The 25,758-nt window shown below is 40.0% G+C and overlaps 1 protein-coding gene across 1 annotated transcript; it reads right to left on the bottom strand.

Moving 5' to 3' along the window:
* Positions 1-1,877: 1,877 nt before the first annotated feature.
* On the bottom strand, positions 1,878-9,154 carry LOC142970682 (von Willebrand factor A domain-containing protein 1-like). The gene is made up of 5 exons (XM_076111078.1): positions 9,073-9,154; positions 3,812-4,351; positions 3,324-3,602; positions 2,640-2,915; positions 1,878-2,488 (listed from the first exon to the last, which is right to left on the bottom strand). Exons 1-5 carry the CDS (start codon positions 9,152-9,154, stop codon positions 2,193-2,195), a joined length of 1,473 nt encoding a protein of 490 aa, XP_075967193.1. The 3' UTR covers positions 1,878-2,192.
* Positions 9,155-25,758: the final 16,604 nt, after the last annotated feature.

The following is a 25,758-nucleotide window of genomic DNA, read 5'->3' as shown; positions in this document are numbered from 1 at the left end:
CAGCAATTGTGACAAGGAAGTAGTTCACGCACAAGCTTTTTTAACAAACATAAAGTATTTAAACTAAAATCTGTAAGATCAGTGACAACAACCATTAAAGCAATGTATGGATGTGTGGTGTATGTGCTGTCAAGGTGCAAAAGGAAAACAATGGGGGAAAACATACATTATATCCAACAAGTAGTTTGCCTTTCTTTAATGTGAATGATTTCAGTTGGTTGTGCAAGACATTCAGCAGAACCTTAAACAGCATCTGAGTTTGGTGTTGCCCGTCCTTTTATTCTCACTGCTGCATAAATATAAAAGACACCAATGACTTTACTAATATTCGTATCAATAACACAAATTAGATCGGAATGTGCCATTCATTGTAATTTAAAGATCCTATAAAATATGTTTTTTGTTTGATCCATTTCATTCTGACTGTGCAGGTTAAATGTATTTCATGAACAGGTTTGTGTGTGCTCAAGTGAAGTTATAAAATATAATGGACCATAACATCTAATTATACAAAAAAAGTAATTTATGTCACATAACAAGAAGACATGAAGCTCATTTATTCAGTCGGCAATTTCTGATTGCAGCCAACCGCCACTAGATGACCCCATAAACAACCAAATAGTAAAGAGGAAAAAACATTTTACCAGACAAACCTGGTCACCATTTCAGTAGCATATAAAATAAAATACAAAACAAGTAATTAGAAAAATATATCTACTGTAAATATTTGCTATCAGCACTAAACACTTATGAGCACTATACATAAAGTACAGAGACAGGATGCAGATACAGTATGGAAATTACTCTGATCTGAAGAGCCGATAACATGAAATACTATTATCATCTTCATGCTTTACAAGAACCACATCCTCTCTGAGTTTTATCAGGTGAGGTCGCAGTTTATCAGCACATTTGATTTTTTAATTGCATAGCTTTAGCTCTACAATTCACACTGTTTTGTAATTTATGCTACCTCAAATCTCATGTTAATCTTGTTTTATTTCAGGCGTTGGCATTAAAAATCCATTCAAATTATAGTCACTTCTCCTGTGAAGGCCCAGAAATATATATATATATATATATATATATGCTATTAGGAGTTTAAAATCAAAGGGGATTACAGTAATTTTGATCTGACATCAGTACAGCTCAGTTTTAGCAAGACCATAGTAGCAAGAAAACAGCCACATCAAAGCCATATATTGATTTTCGGTTACGGTTTCCGGTATGGTTTGTGTTGAGTTACATTCATGATATGTTTAGCTAAAACGCAAAAGGTAAGATGCTACTTCCCAAGCTAAAAGAAAGATTGCAAGCTCAGCATCAACCCTAATCTCTTTACCGTCAGGAGCTCCCTCCGGCGGTGGAAAGCCACGGCAAATGTTAGCGCTTGTTTTTTTTTTTTATATCACGTCATTTCTTTGCCAACAAACTTCTTCTGTTTTTGCTGGTCTGGATGGTGATGAACGTCTTTTGCTAAAAGCTTCAGCCATATTTGTGTTAACTATGCCACTAACCGGGGGCTGTACCGCAACATGTTTGACAAGCCCTTGGGCAAGGCTATTGAATGAAGGCTGGGACAAAAACCTTTGCACACAAACTTTGAATACTTGCAAGGAGGAGAGAACAGTTTTATACAATTTCAAGCAAATACACCTGTAGTTATATAACATTACACTGTAAGAGTAGGCTATAATCATAATGATGAATAATAATTGCATACTTTGCAGCCGCTTATGTTCCTGTCAGACTAACTGAATGTCAGAAACTAAATATCGGAAGAAATGTGTGATGCTGTCAAATTTACGATAAAGATGAATAATTATGTCCACTTTTTCTCAGCCATTGTGAGAACGGAGAGCTGGGGTTATGTGATAAAGCCTTTTCTGTCACCATAATTCATTCCAAGATGAAAATTTTAACTATATAATAATAATCATGATGTTCATAATAATATTCAGTCCTGCGCAAGTAATCTAGTTCATCAAGCACTCAAAATGCTCGACTTCACCAACTTTTTTGCTCCAGCTGCCTGATTGCAGCAGACTGTGGTCGTTAACCCCAACGCCTGGAATCTATCAGAGAGAAGAGACAGACAAATGGGAAATTACACTTCCTCCAATGAACCAAACCCGCTATTTATGAACATAATTGCAGAAATGAAGAAAAAAAAAAAAAGCAGATAATAATATTCAGCTGAGCAAACCTGTGCGCCTCTCTGCAGTGCAGCACAACCCGTCTCCTCGGCCCGAGCTGTAGACCGGGGACACACACACTCGACTGTTTGGTGCAAGGTGCGTGAGACGTGTTGAACGAGAGGTAGGAGGCAGGTAGACATGGGACGTAGAAGGCTTTATGCTGTGGGAGCTTTCTGTCTCCCAGCTCAGCCAGTAGCCTTTCAAACCTTCCTGATGGGCCTGCCACGCTACCTGAATCTCATGACGCTCCACCAGGCTCAACTGAAGGTCGGCCAGGGCTGGCAGAGATGCTGCCGGGATAAAAAACAAAGAGGAAAGCAAAAGAAAGATTTAAACAGACTCATGAAAGATCTTGAACAGAAAGACACAAACTCAATTTTGTGCACACAGACATCATATCACATCATATCATGGTATACAAACCTCAAACTCTAAACGTACCCTCTTGAGTGCATGCCCTTACAGTCATGGCTCTTTCTTTTCCATTCACATGCAGAGCGCTGACTGTGACCAGGTACTGAGTGCCCGGCTCCAGGCCGGTCAGTACGGTAGAGTTCTGCTGGCTGGGTAATGTCATAGTGTGGACATCCCCGCTTGGAATAGCTCCATACTCCACCGTATATCTCTGGACTCGAGCCAGTTGCAGGGGACCCCAGCTCACACGGATCTGACGAGGGCCAGAGTCTGACACGGAGACCACTGCCGGGCTTAGAACATCTGAGGGGAGATGAGGCAGAGGGGGGGGACAAGAGACACAGGTGAGATGGTGACTAGCTGCAGCCCATTAAGGTTCATCATCATAGATTCAGGTCTTTACACAGATTGCTGTGCAGCACCTGATAGACAAGTCAGATGTAGCGTGTGATGATACAATTTAGCAAATCAAATAATAATACAAACTTTAAATGTTAGACAGGTAACAGAAAAAAATGCCGAGAAACAAATCATCAACCCTCTTTAACACACACTCTGCCTGTTGAATGACTGGGTCTCCAGTTTTGTGATATATATCTACCAGAAAAATGGAAGTTGAAACACTTCAATAAGAAGTGTGTTTTTGAAATGCATTACAGGATTATAAAAACACATGTAATTAAATGGGGAATCCGCTTTAAATCCTCTCACCTGGAAGTGTGGTGAAGTTAACATAAAGTGTGTTAAACAGCTTCTGGTTGGACTCTGGGCGGAGGGCAGCTGTGTAGGTGGTATCAGGTTGCAGGTTGGTCACCTCTACCAAGCTAGAGTCACCTGGCAGATTGAGTCTAGTTTCATCGTCCGGTTTCCACATAGGGTTGTACCAGAGCTCATAGTAACCGCTGTCTGTGCTCAGAACAGGATGCCACTGCAGCACAGCACTGTGGGAAGTCAAGTGAACCACACGCAGTCGTTCAGCACAAATAATTTCTATAGATAAGACAAGATGAGAAGAAAGAGGGGGGAGGAGAATTAGAGAGGAAAAGTGAGATCAAATATAGAAACTGGATAATTCTGTGGTTCAAAATCCCCTTTTCTTTCTAAAATAAGCTGTTGAGTATCTTCCATGGAACTAGATATTCTACTGTGCTAAATCTTATATTTCAAACACACACACACACACAAACACATACACATACTGATAATGGCGTCCCTCAGTTCCTCTGTGATGATGTCTATGTTATCTATGTCCACCGAGTAGAGGTGAGACTCCAGTGGAGGTGTCACTGCACGTTTTAACACCTGGTAGTTGCCATGTACTGTAGAAATAGCTAAAACAGAAACTCCCTGCGCCTTCAGCTTAGACATCGGCTCGTCCACGTCTCCAGGCTGCACACCATCAGTCAGCCACAGCAGTATCTTTGGCACGTTCTCGTCTGTCTTTGTCAGAAGCCGCTGGGCCACCCTGAGCGCCGCCTCTGTATTGGTGTCTCCCTGCAGCTGGCGGACACTCTGCAGCGCTTTCTGCAGACTTTCCTGATTGTTGTGGTCATCCAGGTCGAACTCCAGGTTAGGGTTTGTGCCCACCTGCAGCAGCCCGACTCTTACGTGCCCACGGCCCAATGAGAAGGGGCGAAGCAGCTCGGTGGCGAAGAGCAACAGGCGAAAGAACTCGTAGTTCGCTACACTTCCTGAAGAGTCCAGCAGAAGGAGAATATCCCCTTCACAGTAGTTTAACTCTGTGCACAACAGAAGGAAAAACAGGAGGGTCATTTCAATATGTGGTCATTCTTGTTTTGATTGACAGGTTTATTAGTTACCATATTTTAAATATATGCTATCATACAGTGTTCAAACCTGCTTTATATGAAAACAAGCTGTCGACACAAAATTGGCATATTATCACCTGTATGTTGATATGGCGAGCTTGTTAGCAAACAGTTACACATTATTTACCCATCCAGAAGAGTAACAAAAGCACTCATTTGGAGTCATGTTTCTGGCCAGCTGGCGAATATTAATCCGGTATTCACTCTCCTTTATAGCTCTTTGGCTGCAAAATGCTTCTTTATGCTCACCAGCTAGTCGCTAACTTTGTCTGCTGTAGGGATCTGGATAATGTAAAGTGTTTTGAGATTAGATTACATTAGTTCGATTTATTTCAAACATGTAACAAATAATACGAAAACAAGAAAAAACTATACAATGAAGAGTAAAGCTAATTCTAAATACACTAAATATTCTAAATGAACTAAATAGATAAATAATGATTGATAGATTTCCCTCTTTATTTATAGCCCCCGTCTCTGTCTGAGTCCATTTGTTGTACCTTGCCATGTAGTAAATTATTTCTTGCTTTGTACATAGTCTGTGCAGTATTAAATTCTACCAGATCCATGGTAGAATAGCATGTGACTTCAAAAACAGCATGCTAGTGCGATATCCTACATTGTTTACTATCTCCATAACTCTTTTTGGTAGTGTGCCTAATAGGTGCCGGAAAACCCAAACAATGAGCTGAAAGACACAAAATCTACAGAGTCAGGTAATAATGTTACCAAAAGCAATCACTTTTTGTTTCTCTGAAAAGTATATTTGATCCATTAATATGTTGGTAATAGCAGCTATAAAGTACAGCTTCAATTCTCCCCTTTTTAGACATTGGATTAAGACAGAGACGGGCAAGTTTTTAATTAATGTTTAACATGGAATTTTCAGAGAACATGGTCACTTATTAGGTGCCTACGCTCAAAGATACTCGAAACGGTTGACAGTGACGAATCTTCCCATAGTGATTATATTAATATCTCAGTCATACAACACGGATTTAAGGTATCTTAGGCTCATCTTATTAATGTCACAGATGCCATTGCTGTACTTGTGGAAGCATTACTATGAAGAATGAAAGGCAAAAACAGGGATATGAAATGTTTTGTTTGCTTGTTTCATAATTCTTAAATCCTGAGAACAATCTGCTCAAACGCTATCAAAATAATTCAGACAAACGTTGCATTGAGAAAACTTTCAATGTAGATAAAACAGGGGATTTCTGATAGCCCGCAATAAAGAGAATTGGGTCACGTTAGTTCATTTATCATATGAAACCAGAGTGAGATTGCCAGTAAATCAGTGACAACCCCTCCCCCCACCAAAACAAAGCAGTGCTGAGCAAAGAAGAGGAAAAAGATATTCCCACATTTTCAGATCTCTTCACTTGAAGGAACACATACTGTTTCCTCATCTTCACCTTTCATTATATCTCAGAAGCCATTCTGCTCCATTTTGACATCCGTGTCTTAGTAGACTAATTTTCAATGGCAAGAATCAATTCTAGCTGCAAGCACCTTCCTGCACAATCAGATGTCCAATACATTTGGAGACTCGCTCAACTGTTCCACCTGAAAAGGGTCTTCAATAATCCTGCTCACTGCATGTGACTTTTGGTACATTTTGTGCCTGTAGTTTTGAGACATTGGTCTTACCTGTTTTAAAAAACTAAACACTGACATTCAGTCTTAGAATAATCTGAATTTGAGGGTCATTTTAAAATGTGTGTGCTATATGGGAATGAATTCAACACGAGTAGATTCATTCCTAATTGTCCCCTATACATAATGTACACATCTGCTTTATTGGTTCACTTCTACCACATCGTTCACTCTTTTCCATTTGCAGCTCCTCCACAGAACACACCCATTATTTTATTGCAGCAGTGGTCCGTGATCATTAAAATTTTATAGAGAGGCAGAAAATAAAGCAGCAGGAAAATAAACAAGGAGGGAGGAAATGAGGAAGAACAGCGCAATCAGGCAAAGACGTGTCAGCCAACATCAACAACAAAACACAGATAACTTACAAAGAGTGCAACAGAAGAGATGTAAACAGGAAAGAGGTGAAACCTCTGCGGACATTTATATATATATATATATATATATATATATATATACACACACACACACACACACATTGTGGCAAAGTGGAGAAGCTGAAAGGGGAAAATAGGACAGAGAATAAAAAACGAGACAGAAAGATGAGAGGAGATGGTTGGATAAGAGTTGTTGATGGAGATGTAAAGGAATTGCTCCATCTTTGCATTCCTCAAAGGATAATGCATGTGAATGTGTATGAGTGTGTGAGAGAGAGAGATATTTGAGCATGTCATCTGTCATATTATTGGTTTTAGGCTGTGCCAAGGCCATATGCCTCACTGCAGAGCTGCACAGATGAACGAAAAACAATATGTCAATGTCTCCTGTGAAGTTTACCGGGTGCAGTATTGACATGCGTCGACATCAAACAGAGAGATGGTAGACGATCCAGTCTGATCAAAATCAATGCAGGCTATTTCTAAACACTTGGTGATCTAAAACAATTTGCACATAAACTGCATGTTGCTCTGCTTGCTTTTAAACAGATTTCCTGCAGAACAGTGAAACTGCAAAATAATTTAAAATTCCGCACATTCCATCTGTGCTTTTTAGGGGATCTCTAACTTAGCTAATAAGTGAAATACTTTTAATTAGCTGTGTCTCTAAGTACCTCAAAGCTCCTATTGTAGGTACACTATGGACTGCTCACCGAGAAGAATAAAACATGAATAATAAACACTGGTGTTGATCGACTTAGTTCAGCGATGCAATCGGAACCAGTTTCTCTTTTTATCTCTGATCATTTCTGCCTGTACTCTACCTTCAGACCTCTCACATCTGCTGACACGACTATTTGCTTTCTTGCTGAGAGTCAGATGAGGAGATTGATACCACTCTCATACCTGTACGCTAAATATGAAACTAGAGCCAGCAGCCAGTTAGCGTATAGCATGAAGACTGGAAACAGGGGGAAACAGCTAGCCTGACTCTGTCCAACGGTAATAAAATACGTCTCTAAAAGCTCACTACTTAACATGTTATATCTTATTTGTTTAATCTGAATATCTAAACCACCAAACTATTCTGTGTTTAATGGGGCACTCCACCAATTTCTCACATAAAGTTGAGTTTACTCGTCATGGAGTACTACATGCTTGTAAAACTATGTCTTCGGTGGCTCTGCAGGAGCTTTGTCACATCTGAGAAAATAACGCTGATGATGTCACAGTGACGTCATCAGGGTTATATCAGCTCAGGCGTACAAAGTTATAAGAGAAACCCCCAGTTACAAACTGGGGTCATGGAGTTTTAAAGACGCCGGCGTTAACCAGGCAGGGTCTAACCTCTGTTGTAATGGGAAATGTAAGATTCAGAGTTTTCGGAGTTTGAGTACTTTAGGAAACAAAGGTTAGGATATCTCAATCTCTCCTGCAAAAATTGTGACCCCTTTTTAAAAATAATCGGCTGTGAGTCCCTCAACTTTATGGAAGTGCAATAATAAATTGCTGGAATAGCCCTTTAAGATTAACTCAGGCAGTCACAGCAGCTGATGTTTTAGAGCAGACTGGTGCTGGTGGACACAATTATTACTTGCATATGTTTTAATAAACTGGCTGAGGTCCAATTTGGCTGTAATATCTCCAGTGGTTTCATGAATTGGACAAGATGACATTTTCCATAGCTTGTTTTAGTTAATACACACTGATAATTTGTTCCACAGGAAGTCACAAAAAAAACTTCAGTCCAGTTCAGCCAACTGGCATCTTTTCCAGTTTGGACCTAAAAAAATATCTGACATCACCTGCAGTGGTGGAATATAATCCTTTACTAGCAAAAAAAAGAGTAAATAGACCATTACGTAAAAGTCCTACATTCAAAATCTAAGTGAAAGCACAGAAGTATTTAAAAGTAAAAGTACACATTGAGCATAAACATGCTCCCTGTGAGTCTTAACCTATAAGCATCAATGCGTACTGCTGCATTAGTGCATTAGTACTGTTTTATTGTAAGCTTGTTGAAGCAAATGTAAATATTGTATACTGTTAAGAAGTTGAATCTATAACACTGTTCACAGTAATCATTAAATATAGTGGAGAGAAAAGTCAAATAGAATCAGCATAGCATTAAGTTGAAATACTCAAGCTGAACAATACTCGAGTAAGGTAATGTGAAGATGTGATACAATAAAGTGAAATTTCTTCGGAGTGACTTTTCAGATTGTAGCCTGTAACAATGATTCTTTAGACTCGTTATCAAAACTGTCCATGTGTCAACTTGTTTAAACCAGACTGCCTGTGGAAATGATCCTGGCTTGTTGCTACATACTAAATGCCAACGATCGTTAACCAGCATTTCTTCAGGCCACCCTGTGGCGTGCTGCGCCTTGACTCGCCAAACATTCATTAACAACAACATCTAACTATTTCACTAAAACGTGTAAGTTTCAGAGTGCATTCGCACAAATTGTGACTTTTACAATCTTGAAGAAGACGGAGATCGCAACCTGACAACATATGTCAGGTCTGTTTACTGCTCATGTTTCTTTCGGCCATCTATTTGTTCTCTTTCGCGTCTGTATGGTACCAACTCACCTGTGGCAGGTAAAGCAATTTGCATGTTGCTCCGCAGCAACATCGCCCAGAGAAGACAGATGCCGAGTAAAAAGCCCTTCATCCTCTTTAAGCAGCATTCAAAAAAAAGATATGAAAATGTTCAGAAACAGCACAGGCAGGTGAAACAACCAACACCTGGTCTTCCTTTACCGGTTCGCATTGCAACAGCTCCCTGTCAAAGTCGGTGCAGTCTGTGTGTTTATGCACCTCTGCCGCCTCTTCCGCAGACTTTTACCGCTGCACAGGTCATCCAAACACCTGCGTCATGCCTACCGTAATGTTCGCGCGGTGCAGTAAGATTGCTTCCCTGCCAGTCCGCTAAACTCTTTCACTTTGTAGTCCGTTTCACTCCTCCTCCTCCTGTAGCTGCTGGGCCAGAGCATAACATCGCTGTGACTCTTTGCTGGGGTTTGGTCTATAATGGGACTTCCTATGTTTCCTTGATGACTGCTGTTTCCTCCTGAACTGTAATTTCCTCAGTCCAGGGCTCAGCACACGTATTCATAGTGTCAACAGACAAGCACCTGACCAAACAGACACCCATGAAACAGACGGTGTCCCAGAGGAACCAAGGAAATCTCATCACAAGCATGCCAGAATTAAATGTCGGCTGTGGCCGCAAGAAGAAAATGATCTCATCTGTTTTCCTGCTATATTATCTTGTGCTGGAGGAAAAACAGTGAAACTGATCTGGTCTTCATTTTCTCTTGGGACACCCTGTAAACCCCTCAAGCTGACCACAAATCTGTACCCACCTTTGGGAACCAGCAGCAGTGCACCCATTTGGATCAAGGAACAACAAGGAAATCCATTCATCCAGTCCATTAGACGGTATTAGAGAAAATACCACAGCTGCTACTTATCAGAGAGATAACTTGGATCAAGTGCAGGCTATTGCATGCATTTATTGTAGTCTGTGGTTGTGTGTGTGTGTGTGTGTGTGTGTGTGTGTGTGTGTGTGTGCCAACAGATTAAGATAAAAGGCTTTATCAATAAAGGGCACTTATTGAATTTCCCTCTTTTGAGATGAGAGTGCCCTGCATGTGCCAAGACATGCAGACGTTCGTTACTCCGCTGGAAATAATGTGGATCATTTGCTTGTATGTGACAGCGTTCTTCATTCTTTTCACTTTTTGCCAGTTTCTCAGACGGGGTGTGCAGAGTGCAGGATGGGACGGAGGTGAGATGGAGAGAGACAGATTGTAGAAAGATAATGTTTTAAAGAGGACATATTTTGATTACCTTCTGATACAAACCACTTTTGCTTACATACCAGGCTGGTATATCTAGACAGTAGACAGATACTAAAGTTCAGTCGGGTCACAAAGACAAACAGTCTGTCTGCAGGTTCATGGATGCTGAAGTCTAGATGTTCCTCTAATTTTTTTAATGTGAGGCTACTACGAGCAGACGGTTATCTTAGCATAAACTCCTGTAAAAAAAACAACCTCTGGTTTTTGTACGAATTATAAACAGGTCTGACATAAATGTTAATATTAGTATGGATTTGGGACACAGCTTGTTAAATATGAAGTTTTCACAATTTTTCCAACCCTATACTCAGATATTTTTCCAAGGTCTTACACTTCATGTTAAGAAGAACACTCAAAGTGACGTGTGTCGTCTTCTCCATCAGTAGCAGCTTGCTATAGTTACTTTCACTCTGGTGCAGGCGGTTTTTACCTCCACTTGAAACATTGATTTTGATTTTCATGGTTATGTTAAGCGAGTCATTAACTCCCACTGTAGGCCCCCCAACTTATGTGTGTGTGTTCATGCTCCCAACTCAATTTGAAGACTGTCTAAGCAGTAGTCTATTATAAATTCCTCCTGTGCTTGAAGCATGAAGATTTACATGATTAACAAACTACCAGCGTTTCATTCTTCATAGTGTAAAAATACACTGCCTGGTTGTGCACAAAGTAGGGAGATGTGCTATTAAAAAGCCATTTTATTAACACCATGCTGATGAGTTCTACCTCTGCTGAGGAGTCCAGCTGATTAATTAACTTCCAGATGAATGTGCTGTCAGCATGCCACACAAATTAACAAGGGTTGTTATCACAACAGCACGGAGATAGAATAATATTGACCACCACAGACAAGAATTAAGTGGTAACCTATTTCCCTTTAAGACTGAATGCTTTCATTATGAGCATGTGTTTAAAAAAGTGGAGTGACCGCTTGAGCTTAGTGTTTCTAAGTTTGAACGTTGGTGAAGAAGCCCTCAAGGACAGCTTTGAACCACAACGTCTCCCTTGTAAAAGCAGGGGAACCTAAATATACAGAGCACTCACAGGTATTGATTAGAGCCACTGACTCAAAGGACAGAGGAATAAGGATGGAGCCTTACTTCCTTCTTCGTCTTTATACTCATCCACTGTCTGGTGCATGTCCGGGCCTGCGACATCACCAGCCCTCCCTTTAAGATGGAAAACTGGAATTTCCCATGAAGAAGAATTTAGCAAAGGCAGCTTTCGCTTCATGTTTCCATGGAAAAATGCTAGCGGCTCCGTGAAACTGTACTTAAAGGTTCCCCTGTGGACAAACAAAAGTTATGTTTACATCACTTACTTAAAAAGTCTTGGGTAATGTTACTTTTAAAAGTACTACGTTACTGCCATTACAAAGTAACTAAGTTACGTTATGGCGTTACCTACTGAGAAAAGTTACCTGTTAAAGGTAACTTTTCTTCAAATTTAAAGAGGCACAATTTGCATTTCACTGTAATATTCTTGTAATGCATTGCTTATCTAAAAATGTAACTTAATAACTGATTACTTGAATTGCAAATTAATGCTACTCACACAAAAAAGTAATCTGAGTAATGCGCTACCCAGTACAAAACATGAGCACATCTTGTCGAGCAACGTTTTATAAAACATTCTGTCCTTGTTGATGTCTTATTTCAGCATGAGCTGTTAGAATAAACTGTCTAATGGGTGGGGGAGCTAAACCATGCAGTATCTTATAAAGTAAACAAACATTGGTCATAAATATATAAAATGAAATAAATATTTCATTAGTGGTATTTGTTTTTTACTGTCTAGTGCTTTAAAAACTTGTATAAAGGCTGATGCCTGGCCGAGCGTACTGCAAAATAAATCAATTCAACAGTTTCATATGACATAGTACTGACGAACACAGTATGCAGTGTCATTCATTTTGCAGGTATTTGGTCATAAAGGAAAGTATTCGACAAATTATAATTGGTGATGGTGAAGATGAAGGTTAAGAGATCACCAAAGCCGTGAGGTTTTATCCTCTGGAGACCATTAATCTTTGTACCAAATGTCATGGCAACCTATCAAACAGTTGTTGAGATATTTCTGTCCTGGTCGTGGTGGGTGGACTGACTCGCTGACTGCCACACCCCCATAATGGCTGAAAAATACAATAATTGATCTTGGATGGCGAGGAGCTGAGGAGAATCAGAAAAAGAAAAAAAGAGAAAATGCAAGAAAGAAAGAGATGCTATTTTATAACTTTACCAACTAAAATATTGTTTATCAAATTAGAATTGATGCATACATACAATGACGTAGATTGTGAGGGAAAAGAGAAAGAAAACACAATTTCTCTCCAATTCACATGCCCAGAGTGTGAAATGACTTCTATGTGTGTGTGTGTGTGTGTGTGTGTGTTTTTGTGTGCGTCAGAAAGCTGGCACAGAGTAAACTCGAACCGACAGTTTCAGAGCAGTGTTGGGAGATGAGTCCGCTGGAATATATAACACTCTTGTCAGTCTAGGGAGCACTAACCTCCAGCTGCCTCATAATTTACAGAGAAGCACTTCATGAATGCAACAAAGGCTGCGATCAGTGGATTCTGAAAACATTCTTGAATTTCATTTATCCATTCATGTGGAGGCGGATTTGTTCGACTGGTGTGTAACAGATGATGGCAGGTTTCTGATTCTGTCCCCATGAGCTGAAGTTGTGTAAATGCTGTGTGAATACTGATTCAGCAGCATTTGCACTGTTGAGATCCAAATCTTTAATCAACTTCTATTTATTTTGTATATTTTTTCGACTATAACTACATTTCTGTAGTACAGCAGACAGTGGCAGTTTTCTGAACTGTTATTCATGTTTTTGACACCACAAACTAACATTAACACGTTAGGCAGAGAAACTCATCTCTATATTTTTCCAACTCTGCCAGTTTGATGTGTCAACTTCCAGGTGTTTCAGCAGTTCAATGCGTTTGCACTTTAAGATTTCTGTATTTTCTTTGCTTGTAAATTAATTTCCGCTGTCAGCATTCACACGCATTTTCTTCACGGAATGCATTTTCTAGTTGACTTAAATGTCTGCCAGTCACATTTCCAATACGATTATAGTATTACAGCGGCCATTTACGAGGAAAGACGAAGGACTTTGGGGAGGGAGGCAGGGAGGGAGGCTGTGACAGAGGCAACTGGGGGAGAAAACAGAGACATAGAGGTCAAGACTGTAGCGAGGCCAGCACCAAGTAGTTCTCATCTGACGCAAGGCCTGGAAAATGAGCCTGGAAAAAAGCAGCAGAGCCAACGCTGGACAGAGAAATGTATTTGAATACAATCAATGTTTGTGGGAACCTCTGGGTGCTACATGACCTTTGCCATGACATTTGTTGAAAGCACCAGCGGGAATATGGTGGTCATACATTCGTGTTTAAATGTCATTTATAAATTCATTTATTTTCTGGTTTAAACTTGAGGCTCAGATGAGGTTTGAAAATATGTTTCGGGACAAATAGTCAATGACACTTATTGAACATCGACTTTTTGTCGCCTGCTCTGTTTCTTCATTTGTGTGTTGGAGTTGCAGAAAGTGTGCATTGTGGTTTGGGTCCAGAGGAGTCATGTAACGCTGTTATGAAATACTGAAACACACATTCTTCCCTAATGGGACAAGTGCAGTAACATGAGCCCAGTTTCCAGTGAAAGTAAAGTTCAATATAAATGACACTTGCTCTCTGGTACTAACAGTGAAATTCTATTTTATAAAGACAAATTCAGTTTGAACCTTTTATCTACACGCTTCAAGCCTGAACGGTTTATGGAACATACATGCAATTTGTGTCAAGGGGTAGACAACTAGACATTGACCCACAAGCTCACAAGCTAAACAGGTTTTAGATCCTTTTAATGCATTGATTCCAATCATTTCTGTATAGGATGAAATTATATTCACAGTGACTTGAAACTTTCATTAATGGTTAAAGATCAATGTGAACATCCTGCTAAAGCTAAACTTTATTGTACTGTGAAAATCATTTTAACGACAAAAAAAGCTGATTCACTGCGATGGATGAATTGCCTCAATCAAGTCTTTGCAAATTGATTCTGTAACGATGTCATTGTATACTAATGTCTTCTGCGGAGGTGGGAAATCTCATTAAACAGTAAAACAGCACAGAATGCTTTTGAGAGTAATGAGCTGTAATATTGAGTTTAAAAGGTTGGGAATCAAGTAAATCATGAAAAATACTGTGAATCAAACAATGACAAAAATAAACTAGACTCTGTGGTGTTTTCTTTCAGGCTTTTAGTGTTCAAACTCTTCAGCTCTTCTGCTGCTTGAAACACAAGAGAGATTAATGTGCCTTCAGTTTCAAACTGTGCTGTGATGGATTGACTCTTTGCTGGATTTTAGTCTCAATCTTCAGCAGACTGGCCACAGAGGGGAAAACAATCAACTACCTGCAGGTGTAGATTTCTGACAGACTGCAGAGAATAACTCCATTAAAACAGCAGTAGTGTCAATAGCATGGTCACACACCATTTCACCTTCAGTACATCATCAAACACTTGTTCCCAGATTTCAGTAATGTTTGGTAGAAAGGTGAGCAACTGGACAAACAAAAAGGAATTACTCTTTTTGTCCAAATCCAGAAACATTTGAAAGGATTTATGGATATATTGTAGGTTTTTAGCCATGTAGCAATATGGTTCAAGGGGTGGAATTTGGTCTGTTGGTTCGTCGGTCCGCCAGTTTAGTTTTCTCAGTATATCTCAGAAATTATTTTAGGTTCAAGGTTAATTTATTGGCATTCTAAAACACAACACAACAAATTATTTGTTATGATGGAGTACGGAGGATGAATTGAGAAGTCTGACAGCCTGAGGAAAGAAGCTGTTCTGTCATCTGGTGGTACGGCAGCAAATACCTCTGTACCGCTTGCCAGACGGCAGCAGGGTGAACAGGCTGTTGTTCGGGAGGTTATTGCCCTTTAAGTGTCCTTTTGGCTCTGTGCAGGCGCCTCACCAGTATCACTGACGCTCCAGTCAGGCTGTCTATTGCTCCTCTGTAAACGTTGACAAGGGGGGATTTTGCTGTCTTAATTCATTCATGGTCCCCAGAAGATGAAATCTTTGACTTTCATTGATCGTCTGATTTATTGTTTAGAGTGAACTGTCTCAACATCTATTGGATGGATTGCCATGAAATTCTGCACAGGCATTTTATGTTGTGTGTTTATGTTCTCCTCAGGAAAAACATTTCATCTAACGTCCTCATCAGGTCAAAATCTAAATGACATGGTGTAATCTGGTGTAATATGGTGTTAGCATGTGCTCTAAGCTAATATGGTGAACATGGAAAACCTGCTTCACATCAGCATGATGGAGGCCATTAGTGTACCGATGTTTTTCGCCCAAAGCATCGCTGTCCAGCCTGAGAGAGACGCTAATGTGTTGCTTTTATCGCATAAATTACTGCCCTTACATTAATGACAAAACAGGCAAATATATTCCATATGGATCAATTGTTAAAATGACTTTAATTTCACTATTGCTGGAGCTGCTGGGCTCTGCTGGAAGAGCTCGGAACGCCGTTTTTTTACTGCCCTCTGGCTATTACCAGGCCTATTGTCGAAGCTGTTGGTATATTCTGGAGGTGCTCACCTGCCCTGAAGCTGTCGCCAGTGCTATCATTGGAGCTGCTGCCTACCATCTGCAAACATGATGTAAATGAAAAAAGTTGTCTTTGCACACAATGCATATGTCGTATCAAACAAAGGGGACGGATGCACAAGATAAGGCCTGCTGTTGTCTCAGGTATCCAGCGTGTGCCTCATCTCACAACCAACAAACTTTAAACATCTTTTAAGCCTCCTCCTCCTAAATGACTGTTTCAATCCATCTGCAGAACTCATGGACTATTTTCATAAGAAGAACTGACTCTAACAAAACTGCCATTATACTTATGTCATCTGGAAATGTGCAGCCCAATTCATGGAATAAAACATTTCCAAAAATAAGTTTTCATCTAATGAAATATTCAGCTTCAATTCATATTTGTTGGCATTTAACCTTTCACAAACTATATTTTTCACTGTGCAAAGGCTTGTTTCTGACTCCTGCTACAGTCCAACGTACACAATCATCGGTTTTGAAATGTAGTTGCGTCTAACGGCTTGAAAAATGCATCTCAAGCACATTATTAAATAAAAAATGAATCCAAAGACAGGATCTTTCTCTTATTTTCAAGATATTAAACCAAACCCGAAAAACAATATTAAAATGTTTTACATGCAATACGGTTGCCAGCGTCACTGACTCAACTGATCATTCCATTAACATATGCTGTGCCCTATGTGGTTTAGGACGCTGACTGCTGACTGAATGTCAAAATCTTTTTGTTGTTTCTTTTAAAGAACAGTCCCGATATTTAGTATTAAGTTATGGACAAGATAAAAATGTATAATTGATACATACATAGATTGCAAGGCGTGTTGTGGCATCTGTCACATTCATCATCGGTGAATTTTGGACAATTTAGTTTGAACCTTGTTGTGTTTAATCTTAAGATTTAAAGGACTTAAGGTAAAAAATACCTTCAAATATCTGTGAAATCAAATGTTTCTTAAAAGACACAGAATTTAATTATCATGGAATTAATGAAAAGAGCATTTCACAGAAATATTAGGGAATTAGATGGTAAGATAGGACAATATAACGTAAAAATACTAAAAGAAATTATAGTTACTTTCCAATTGTACTTAAAGCTGCCGTAATCAATATTTGTATTAATATATTAACAAATACTCAATACAAAAATAATTTTAAGCTTCCTGTAGGTATTTGACGCTGCAGCACTTTCCTTTTGTAATTAATGGTCTGGCTTCACATTTGCTTATCAATACAACATTGCCTTGTTGCTCCAGGATGGCGGCAGCAGCAGGTTGTTGTCAGTATTACTAACAGCAGCTGTTTGTGTTGGCCGGTCAGTGTGGATGAGTCAAGAATGTCATTCATAGTTTCTCTCTCAGTTCTCATCCAGGCTTTCTGTATCTCACAGCAGTTTGAAGAACTGGTGTTGTATTTTAGTCTCAAACATCTGCTCAGTTTGCTCTTTATAGTGAGCCTTTAAGGGCTCTTCGTGCATTCTTCTTATTTATTGTCTTTATTCCAGTAGTTTTGTTGAAGTGCTCAACAGTGTTAAGCTGTTTACACAGTTTCTTGTGCTGCTAAAGCCGTATTCCTCGCAGTACTTAATGTCTTTAATGATCTTAACAGCTGAAAATGGATTGAAACGGACTGAAATACACAAAATAATTGCCTTCGTTCTTCACCAGTAAACATAGAAAAACAGAATAACAAAGTTTATTTTCATCAAAGAAGAAAATCTTTTGCAATTACTTGTAGAGGTCTGCTACCTGCATTCATGATTTTAGACAGTTTTCATTAAAGGAATAGTTTGACATTTTGGTAAATATGCTTGCTCCAATAATAATTAATAATTGTAGAAATATGTTACGAAGTAGTGACTTATGTCAGTATAATAGTACAGTAATAGTACAGTAACCTCATGTGGACTCCGTTATCTTGAGCTCACATTCATTTAGAATCCAAAGCTTAGTAATGTGACAGCCCCTCTGCTTGGTGGCTTTACTGTTTTATCTCTCCTGGGCTGCAGACCTGATTGAGAGTAATCAGCGGCATGGGACACACCTGGGCTCGTTCTGCATCATGCATTAACGCCTGAGCGGCAGCAGTCCTTTCACTAACAAGGACCGCGCCAATAACGGTATGAGTTTTGAGAGGTTTATTGCACAGTGGAATGATTGTTAGATTCAAGAAGCGGAAAGGGTCGAGGGATGAAATAGATATAGGGTAGGGGTAGAGTGATGAGGGGGAGTAGGGTAGAGAGATGAAGGGATGTGGGATAGGGGTCGAGGTAGAGGGATGTAGGGTAGGGGTAGAGGGATGAAGGGTAGGGGTAGTGGGATGAAGGGTAGGGGTAGTGGGATGAGGGGTAGAGGGATGAGGGGTAGAGGGATGAAGGGTAGAGGGATGAAAGGAAGAAGGGATGTGGGATGAAGGGATGAAGGGATGAGGGATGAAGGGATGAAGGATGAGGGATGAAGGGATGAAGGGATGAGGGATGAAGGAATGGGGGATGATGGGATGAAGGGATGAGGGATGAAGGATGAAGGGTAGGGGTCGAGGGTAGAGGGATGAAGGGTAGAGGAATGAAGGGATGTCAGGAAGAAGAAACGAGGAGGGTTTGTAGAAAGGAGGTTAGGCGATTGATGGGGGACCGTTGATGTCCGGCGGCTGGCGGGAACGGGGGGACTGGAAACTGTAGGGTGGGGGCCGTCTCTTCGGAAGCTCTGGCGGAGCAGAGTCCCCTGTTGTTCCAGTGATCCTACCAGAGAAAGAGAGAGTGAGAGAGAGAGAGAGAGAGAGAGAGAGAGAGAGAGAGAGAGAGAAATAGGACGACAAAAACGGGGTTGGGGGGGAGGGATGTGAAGACAAGAGTCGAAGAGGGAGTGAACGGATTCGTTAAATACTCTGTGCAGAGGAAATGAGCGGTGTTCTGGGCGTGGCCCTGTTCCTGAACAAAGTTTATAAAACTACATTTCTTGGCATATCTCCTCTCCTCACATGTCTTTGTGGGCTAGCTTTTGGTCCTTTTCTTTTGTTTTTACAGCCCAACACCATGCAACGCGTTTTCCCTCAGCCATTTGCTACACTACTGATTTAACATATTTCTCAAATCTATTTGTTTGCCTTGTTGTGTCTATATGTGTAAGAAACCACTTTATTTGTTCAAGGTGTGCATTGCTGGTTGCTGTTGGTAAACACACTGCATTCAAAGTTCGCCCAGCTAAACGAGAAAGATAGAATGTACGAGAGCCCGCACAACGGTGGTTGAGCGAGCTAAAGAGTGTCGAGAGGGAGCAGTGATAGCAAGAACAAAGCAGTGAGAAATAAAGCATTATCTTGTGATTGTTTCACAGTGTTTACATTCTAAAGCATAAATAAATACACCCACAACTCCACATGCGGGAAGGTGCCAGATTTTGAATGAATGCAGCTGAAGCACCAATTCATCCTGCTGTGGCTTGTCTGCTCTGTGTGTGTGTGTGTGTGTGTGGTTAGATTTGGTCAAACTGATACACCGATAGCAGCCACTCTGCACACAGCAGAGGAGAAGACTGACGGGACAAATTGAGGCAGATAGAAACACACATCAATGTGATTACCCATTCTCCGCCACTTTGTATAATGGACGCAAGTGTGCCTTGTGCGTCGGTATCATATACCCAGGGGTGTGACAAAGCGGTGTTTGACGACTTGGGCATGAGAACGGGTTGCACACTCTGCTTATGGACTGGGGTTTACATCCCCACGTGGTGCCTAAAGGCTCTTTGCTGACAACTACAAACGTCCCTAACGCAGAAGAAAAGACAAAATTCAGGCACCCCAACAATCTCTCTCCCAGCAGCTCTTTCTCTGGTTAACCAGTTTGGGTCCCTGTTGGAAAACAAGACAAACCTGCACAAAAGTGAACTCTTCCCAATTAACAAAGAAGCATTTTGATTTAGACCATAACATATAAAATTAAAGGAAGACAATTTACCTTCTTGGGATAAAAAGTCAAACAGCAATTCAAAAATCTTCAAAAAAATCTAAAAATACATTTCATATATATATATATACTACTATCTGAGTGTGTGTTGTCAGTAATGTACAGAGGAATTTCCATGCTGACTTGTCCACCAGGCAGGATGAAAACATCTTGGGAACATTATTTGGGACATGCACTACCTGTTGACAAATGGGATTCCATCCTCACCTTAGTATATAAATCGTCACTCTGTGCAAGACACTTCCTAGTGCAGTTTTAGGTCGTTCATAGTCCACATGTCCACGGTCAAATTGTCTAGATTATACCCTGATATCGTGAGAATTGTAAAAATCAGCATAATTAACGCCCCAATAATACCATATATAGCTACGCACCTTTTGCTCTATCTGTCTCTCTGTCATGCAGTGTCCTCATGTGTCTACCTGTCTTAAATGTGTGAATGCACACACACACACACACACACACACACACACACACACACACATACACAAACACACCGTTGATGCTCTAGTGCTGACTGAAGCAATAAACAAACATTTGGAGGACTGAGGGAGGAAGAGAGGTGCCAAGCAGCATTTATTTCTGCCTGAGGCAGAAACACAGAGAAGACTGAGGACCTTTACTGTTGGTTTAAACAGATTAGAAAAAAAATCTAAATTATAATCTCTGCCTCCAGACCTAAAACCTCTAGAGTGTCACTTAGTTTCATAGATGTTTAAAGGATGAAACTTATACTGGTCTCAGCAAATAATGTAGCTACTGTGTGCTTATCTGATTTTCATAAAACAAATTTTCAAAAAGTACAATGTTGTCTTACTTCGTGAATATTATTATTATTATCAATAATATTAATAATATTATATCCTAGCCTTCCCCATTTCTTGTGCTGCATGAATGAGACCTAAAACCCAGAAATGAGTCAGCAGTTTTGCACTTCTGTTTATTTTGGTTGGAAGTCAATGGATTTGTTGAATTGGATTTTTTGTTTGATGCCTGAAATAAAGTCTGTGGTTAACACAAGCAATAAGAAATGACATTGTGAGTATTTGTGACATTGTGTTTAATCTTAGTCTGAAACACATGTGTGTCATTGAGGTAACGTGGCTCAGGCCCATCATGTGGCAGATGTGTGTGTTTCCTCCAGATGTGTCCACACTCAAGGGTGTGTGCTGAACAGTTTAAAGGATGATAACAGCCTCCTGCTGTGTTTGGTGAATAGTGTACTATGTTTCAGATCTTTCCTCTCGTCTGACCTTTCCTCTTGTCTGACCTTTCACTCCTCTCAACTTCATTCCCAATTTCCAGCTTCTCCTCGCTGTCTCTGGCGTCCATCAGCTGCTTTACCTTCATCAGTATTTCTCTTTCATCTGCCCCTGGGGGTAAACAGAGGAGTCTGGCTCTGCTCTCAGTTGAGAGGGAAATGGCAGCGAGGGAGCCGATATATTTGTGGAGATTGTTAATATATTATTTATTTATGGAGATACAGGATATATTTCTAAGGCTAGTATGTATCTTCATGTGGCGGAGGGCAGGTACGCTGCTGAAAGAAAATTATGTCAAAACACCATTACTGCTGAGAACAGTGGCAGAAGGACCCTGTGCACTCGGGTCCAGTGAAAACAACAGCAATTTATGGAATTTGATCATAATTTGGTTTATACCTTACAATCCTTATTTCCACATGTGACTAAGGCTTTCACTCTTTCTCCAACAAAATCTAAAGAAAAAAAGAAAAATAGTTTTATTCTGCTCTTACTTTCTTTCTTTTTGTTGGGTTGTTTCTATGGTTGGCTGAATAGCATTTCACATTAACACCAATATGTGACAACATGATAAATACCCAGTTTACAATCTTCAACATGCTGCTTCTCTGTTAGATTCATTGTTATTCTGCTCCACCGTCATCGTGTTCAAGAAGAATACTTGACTACATACGGCCCTCATGACTCTGCAGCACTGAACATGTCACGCTGTCAGTCCTCTGCAGGACTCAGAGCTGTGCTCAGTGTCCATCCAGATCTGATGTTACACCAGCTGACTCTAATCAGCTGAGATTAACTGTGGCAGTACAGAGGGGAACAGCCAACCACATAATGCACCCTTTATAAAGGTCTTTAACTCATAACTCATAACTCATAGCTTTACTAATGACGTAGTAATTATTTATTAGTTATAATCCATTAGTAAGAACAACTTTTGGGTTGCCAGGTTGACACATAAATGTTCAGAGGCAAGGCAAGTTTATTTGTATAGCACATTTCAACAACCAGGAAATTCAAAGTGCTTCACATAAAACCAGTAAAAGACGTCATTAATAAAGAAATAATCCAAGCTTGCAATTATAAAACTGATTAAGATGTCAATGGTTGTAATATTATTATGGTTCAGTTTTCTCTGCAGCTCTTAGAAGGTGTTGAAAGTGGTCGAATGCTCCACTGGAGAGGTCCTCTTTGCCTGATAATCAGACTGAATTGCAATTTAGTTTCTGTTTATTAAAAAATTTGAAAGACACTAGTGTTATGCTGAGTTTAAACACCAACCAAAGGGATGTTTCAGAACCTGACAACCAAAATGTATCAATGGTTCATTTATAACTGATCTGAAAAGCATAGTAAAATTGACAACAATAGCAACACCATCAATTACAACCTTTAAACCCTTTTTAGAAAGTGATGTTATTTTTTTTCTACAAGTCTGCTTTGGGCCATTCTCAAGATCACCTAGGAGAGCGTGCGCCCCTCTCTCCCCCCTTTTCTGTCACTCTCCAGCTATACTAATAAAGGCAATAAAAAGCCCTGAAGAAGTCTGCTTTGAGTTTTGTTTTCAGTCACAGGACCAAATTTCTGCAGTAAACTAAAACCTGTTTACTTTCCTCTCATCTTGTTTTTTTATCTCCCTCTCACAATGTTTATGTGTGTTTTTATGTTGATTTATGGGTGAGTGTGTGTGCACCGATGGCATAAAGGCCATAGTAGCCAAGCGCATCCCTTTTATAGACACACACACACACACACACAGGTCACATGGACTGGGCTGCTGATAGAGGCACTGCAGAGGCACGTAGACTGACGAGGGCGATAAAATATGTTCAGTCACTGGAACTCCTGTGAAGACAAGCTGAGGAGAGTGAAGATGGCTTATCAGGCTACGACTTTAACAGAGCCTGTTTCTGTCTGCGTGTCTGTGGGAGTTAACATCAAATATGTTTTTGGATCAGAGCATGTTTCTGCACGTTAATGTTGTGGTTTTAAATGGATAATCGCAGAGAGTTCCGGCCTCACCAAAGACATACAGTAATTACCCTTTTAATAATCTTGCCCTACCCTCCACCCCCTCACATACTTTTACAGTTTTCAAGGTTTCAGATTGACTTACATACTATATCTCTCTGAACAGTAATATCCAGCTGTAATAATCCACACGAGAGAAGATCAGAGTTGATAAAAAATGGTGGTCATCTATCTGGCTAAAGGAAAGGTCAGGGGATCACAAAGGTCGGTTCCCACTCTGGAGCCCATGAATGTCTGCACCAAATTTGCATGCCAATCTATCCAGTATTTGTAGAGCTATTTGAGTCTGGAACAAAGCGGTGGACCAACATCGCTTGTGTGGCTAAAAAGTCAATACAATAATTAAGGTTTAGTTATAATATTTTCCTAAAAGCCACTTTAATTGAGAATCATATGCATGCATTAAAAGGCAGTGCTCTGTGAAATATGCAAATACAATATTGGCTGTCATGAAGTGTTTATCAATGAAAGCAAATGTGATGTTAATTTAGGTTTATGCATTTACATTTAGAGCTCTTTTTTGTTGGTATTTGTTAAACTTTATTTATTATGGAAAGGAAGGTGACAGTTGTGTGTTATTTGCCATGTTGTAATACAAATGCAGGAAATATACACACATTTTATGTTTATTTTATTTGTTTGGAAAAAGTGTTGACTTCATTCATGATTCTGGTGCTGGAAGCAGTGGCAGGTGTAGTGTAGCTGCTAGCTACAATATTAATATTTAAACAGTTTGTGGTGGTTTTATCATCCTGAGGGAAGGTAAACACTTTTATTTTGTGTTTGTCCCAGACCTACACAACAACACCATCCAACGGATGTTTCATCCACAACCTCAATCTGCACTTCTTCCTGGTGTAAACACAAACAGCTGAGTGGATGAGAGGGATTTTCATTGTCTTTCACTGTAAGTTAAGTAAAACGAACCCCTCTTTTCAGTGCAAGTAATAATTTGTCTATCACTTCCGCTACTGTAATCCATTATCCATAAATAGCCCTCTTCTGCGGTGGCTTTACCACGAAACCGACAGGAACATGACGAGATCCCACAGGTACTTAATCTCACAGCAGCAGCTCTGCTCCTCTGTCAGGAATGTGTGCAGGCATGTCTCAATGTGAAACTACACAAAGACACCAGGGCCTCCGAGCCTCCAGATTATCATCCGCTGTCAATCACGCCAACTCCTGCAAATCTGAATGGAAAGCCTGCACTTACCCACGAAGCACGAAGCTGTTGAGCCAGAGCTGAGACACTGATGCAGTGGCACCAGCATGTCTCTCATCATCTCTGAACAAAATGAAAAATGATCTGAATAGATCTGTGTAACACTGATATAAACTTCAGCTGCATTACTGAAGAACAAAGCTTCAGGTTTCTGTTGTATTTTACTGATTCAAGGTTTAACTCGCTCCAGTACTCATACTCAGATGTTAATACATGCACTAATATTATAATACTACTACTGTAATACAATCTCCCATCTCATTTCAGAGGTTCTACTGAATTACACCCAGGTGGCTCCAGAGGGCTCAACAAAGTCAAGATTTCCTCAGGGTGCCCAATATCACAATGCAAAAATGTTCCAACCATTTGTGCTTAATGCAGTTTATGGCAAAGAAACAATTTCATATGTTGAACTTTTCATTAGCCCATTTGTTTTCTACCACTCTGGAGCGCACTCATCTCATGGGAACAAAACAAGGACATCACTTAGGCACCGCTTTAACACATTATCGGCACTCCAGTCAGACAAACTCATGATGAAACTTCATTGCACAAAAAAGAACGTCTTCTCTGAAAAATGCAGTTGCAACATGTGTCTGAAACTGTCCACTTATTCACTGTTTCAGGGAATCAGAGGACTAGAAAATCAGATGGTTTGAAGCATTTTTGAACATGCAGTCGGTGATGAATCACATTCTGAAATTGTGCATGATGGTAGGTCTTGATTGCTGACCCTTGATTGCACACTGCTTAGAGAGAACCCAAGCCGGACAATGGTGACACATGGTACAGATGTTTCCAGGGGCCTTTATTCATGTCAACCGTCAGCCTTATTTTAATGAACATAAATTCACTTTTCTCTCCTTCACAACCAATCTCCAGAAAACACCGTAAAAGCTACGGAACAGATAAAACATGAATGAGCTCTTACGAGTACAAACATTCATTAAATGACATTCAACTATACATGTGGGAATTAATCAAAACATTTTCTCACATATATCCTTCTGAAAAAGCACATGTAAAGGCTGAAATCTAGCATCAGCATGACATTACATCTTGCAAATTTAGCCATTTTTTAAACCAACATTAGTATCTTGTTACAACAATAATACATTTGACCAACCTTTTACAGGTTAATTAAGATAAAATGCCACTAGACATGGCCATAAAGCACAATAAAACACACAATACTTTGTTCCCGCTCCAGCTAGGTGCCTAACGGCCATAAAGTAACCCAGAAAAATAAAAAAGCACTTACAAAATAAAAGCTTGCAGGAGGTGGTTA

The sequence above is a fragment of the Anarhichas minor genome, unplaced genomic scaffold (assembly GCF_050575085.1).
Source record: "Anarhichas minor isolate MPS153535 unplaced genomic scaffold, ASM5057508v1 ptg000043l, whole genome shotgun sequence".
In the NCBI taxonomy this organism is placed as follows: Eukaryota; Metazoa; Chordata; class Actinopteri; order Perciformes; family Anarhichadidae; genus Anarhichas; species Anarhichas minor.
Note: the sequence above shows the minus strand (reverse complement) of the source record. Positions and strands in the feature narration are given on the sequence as shown.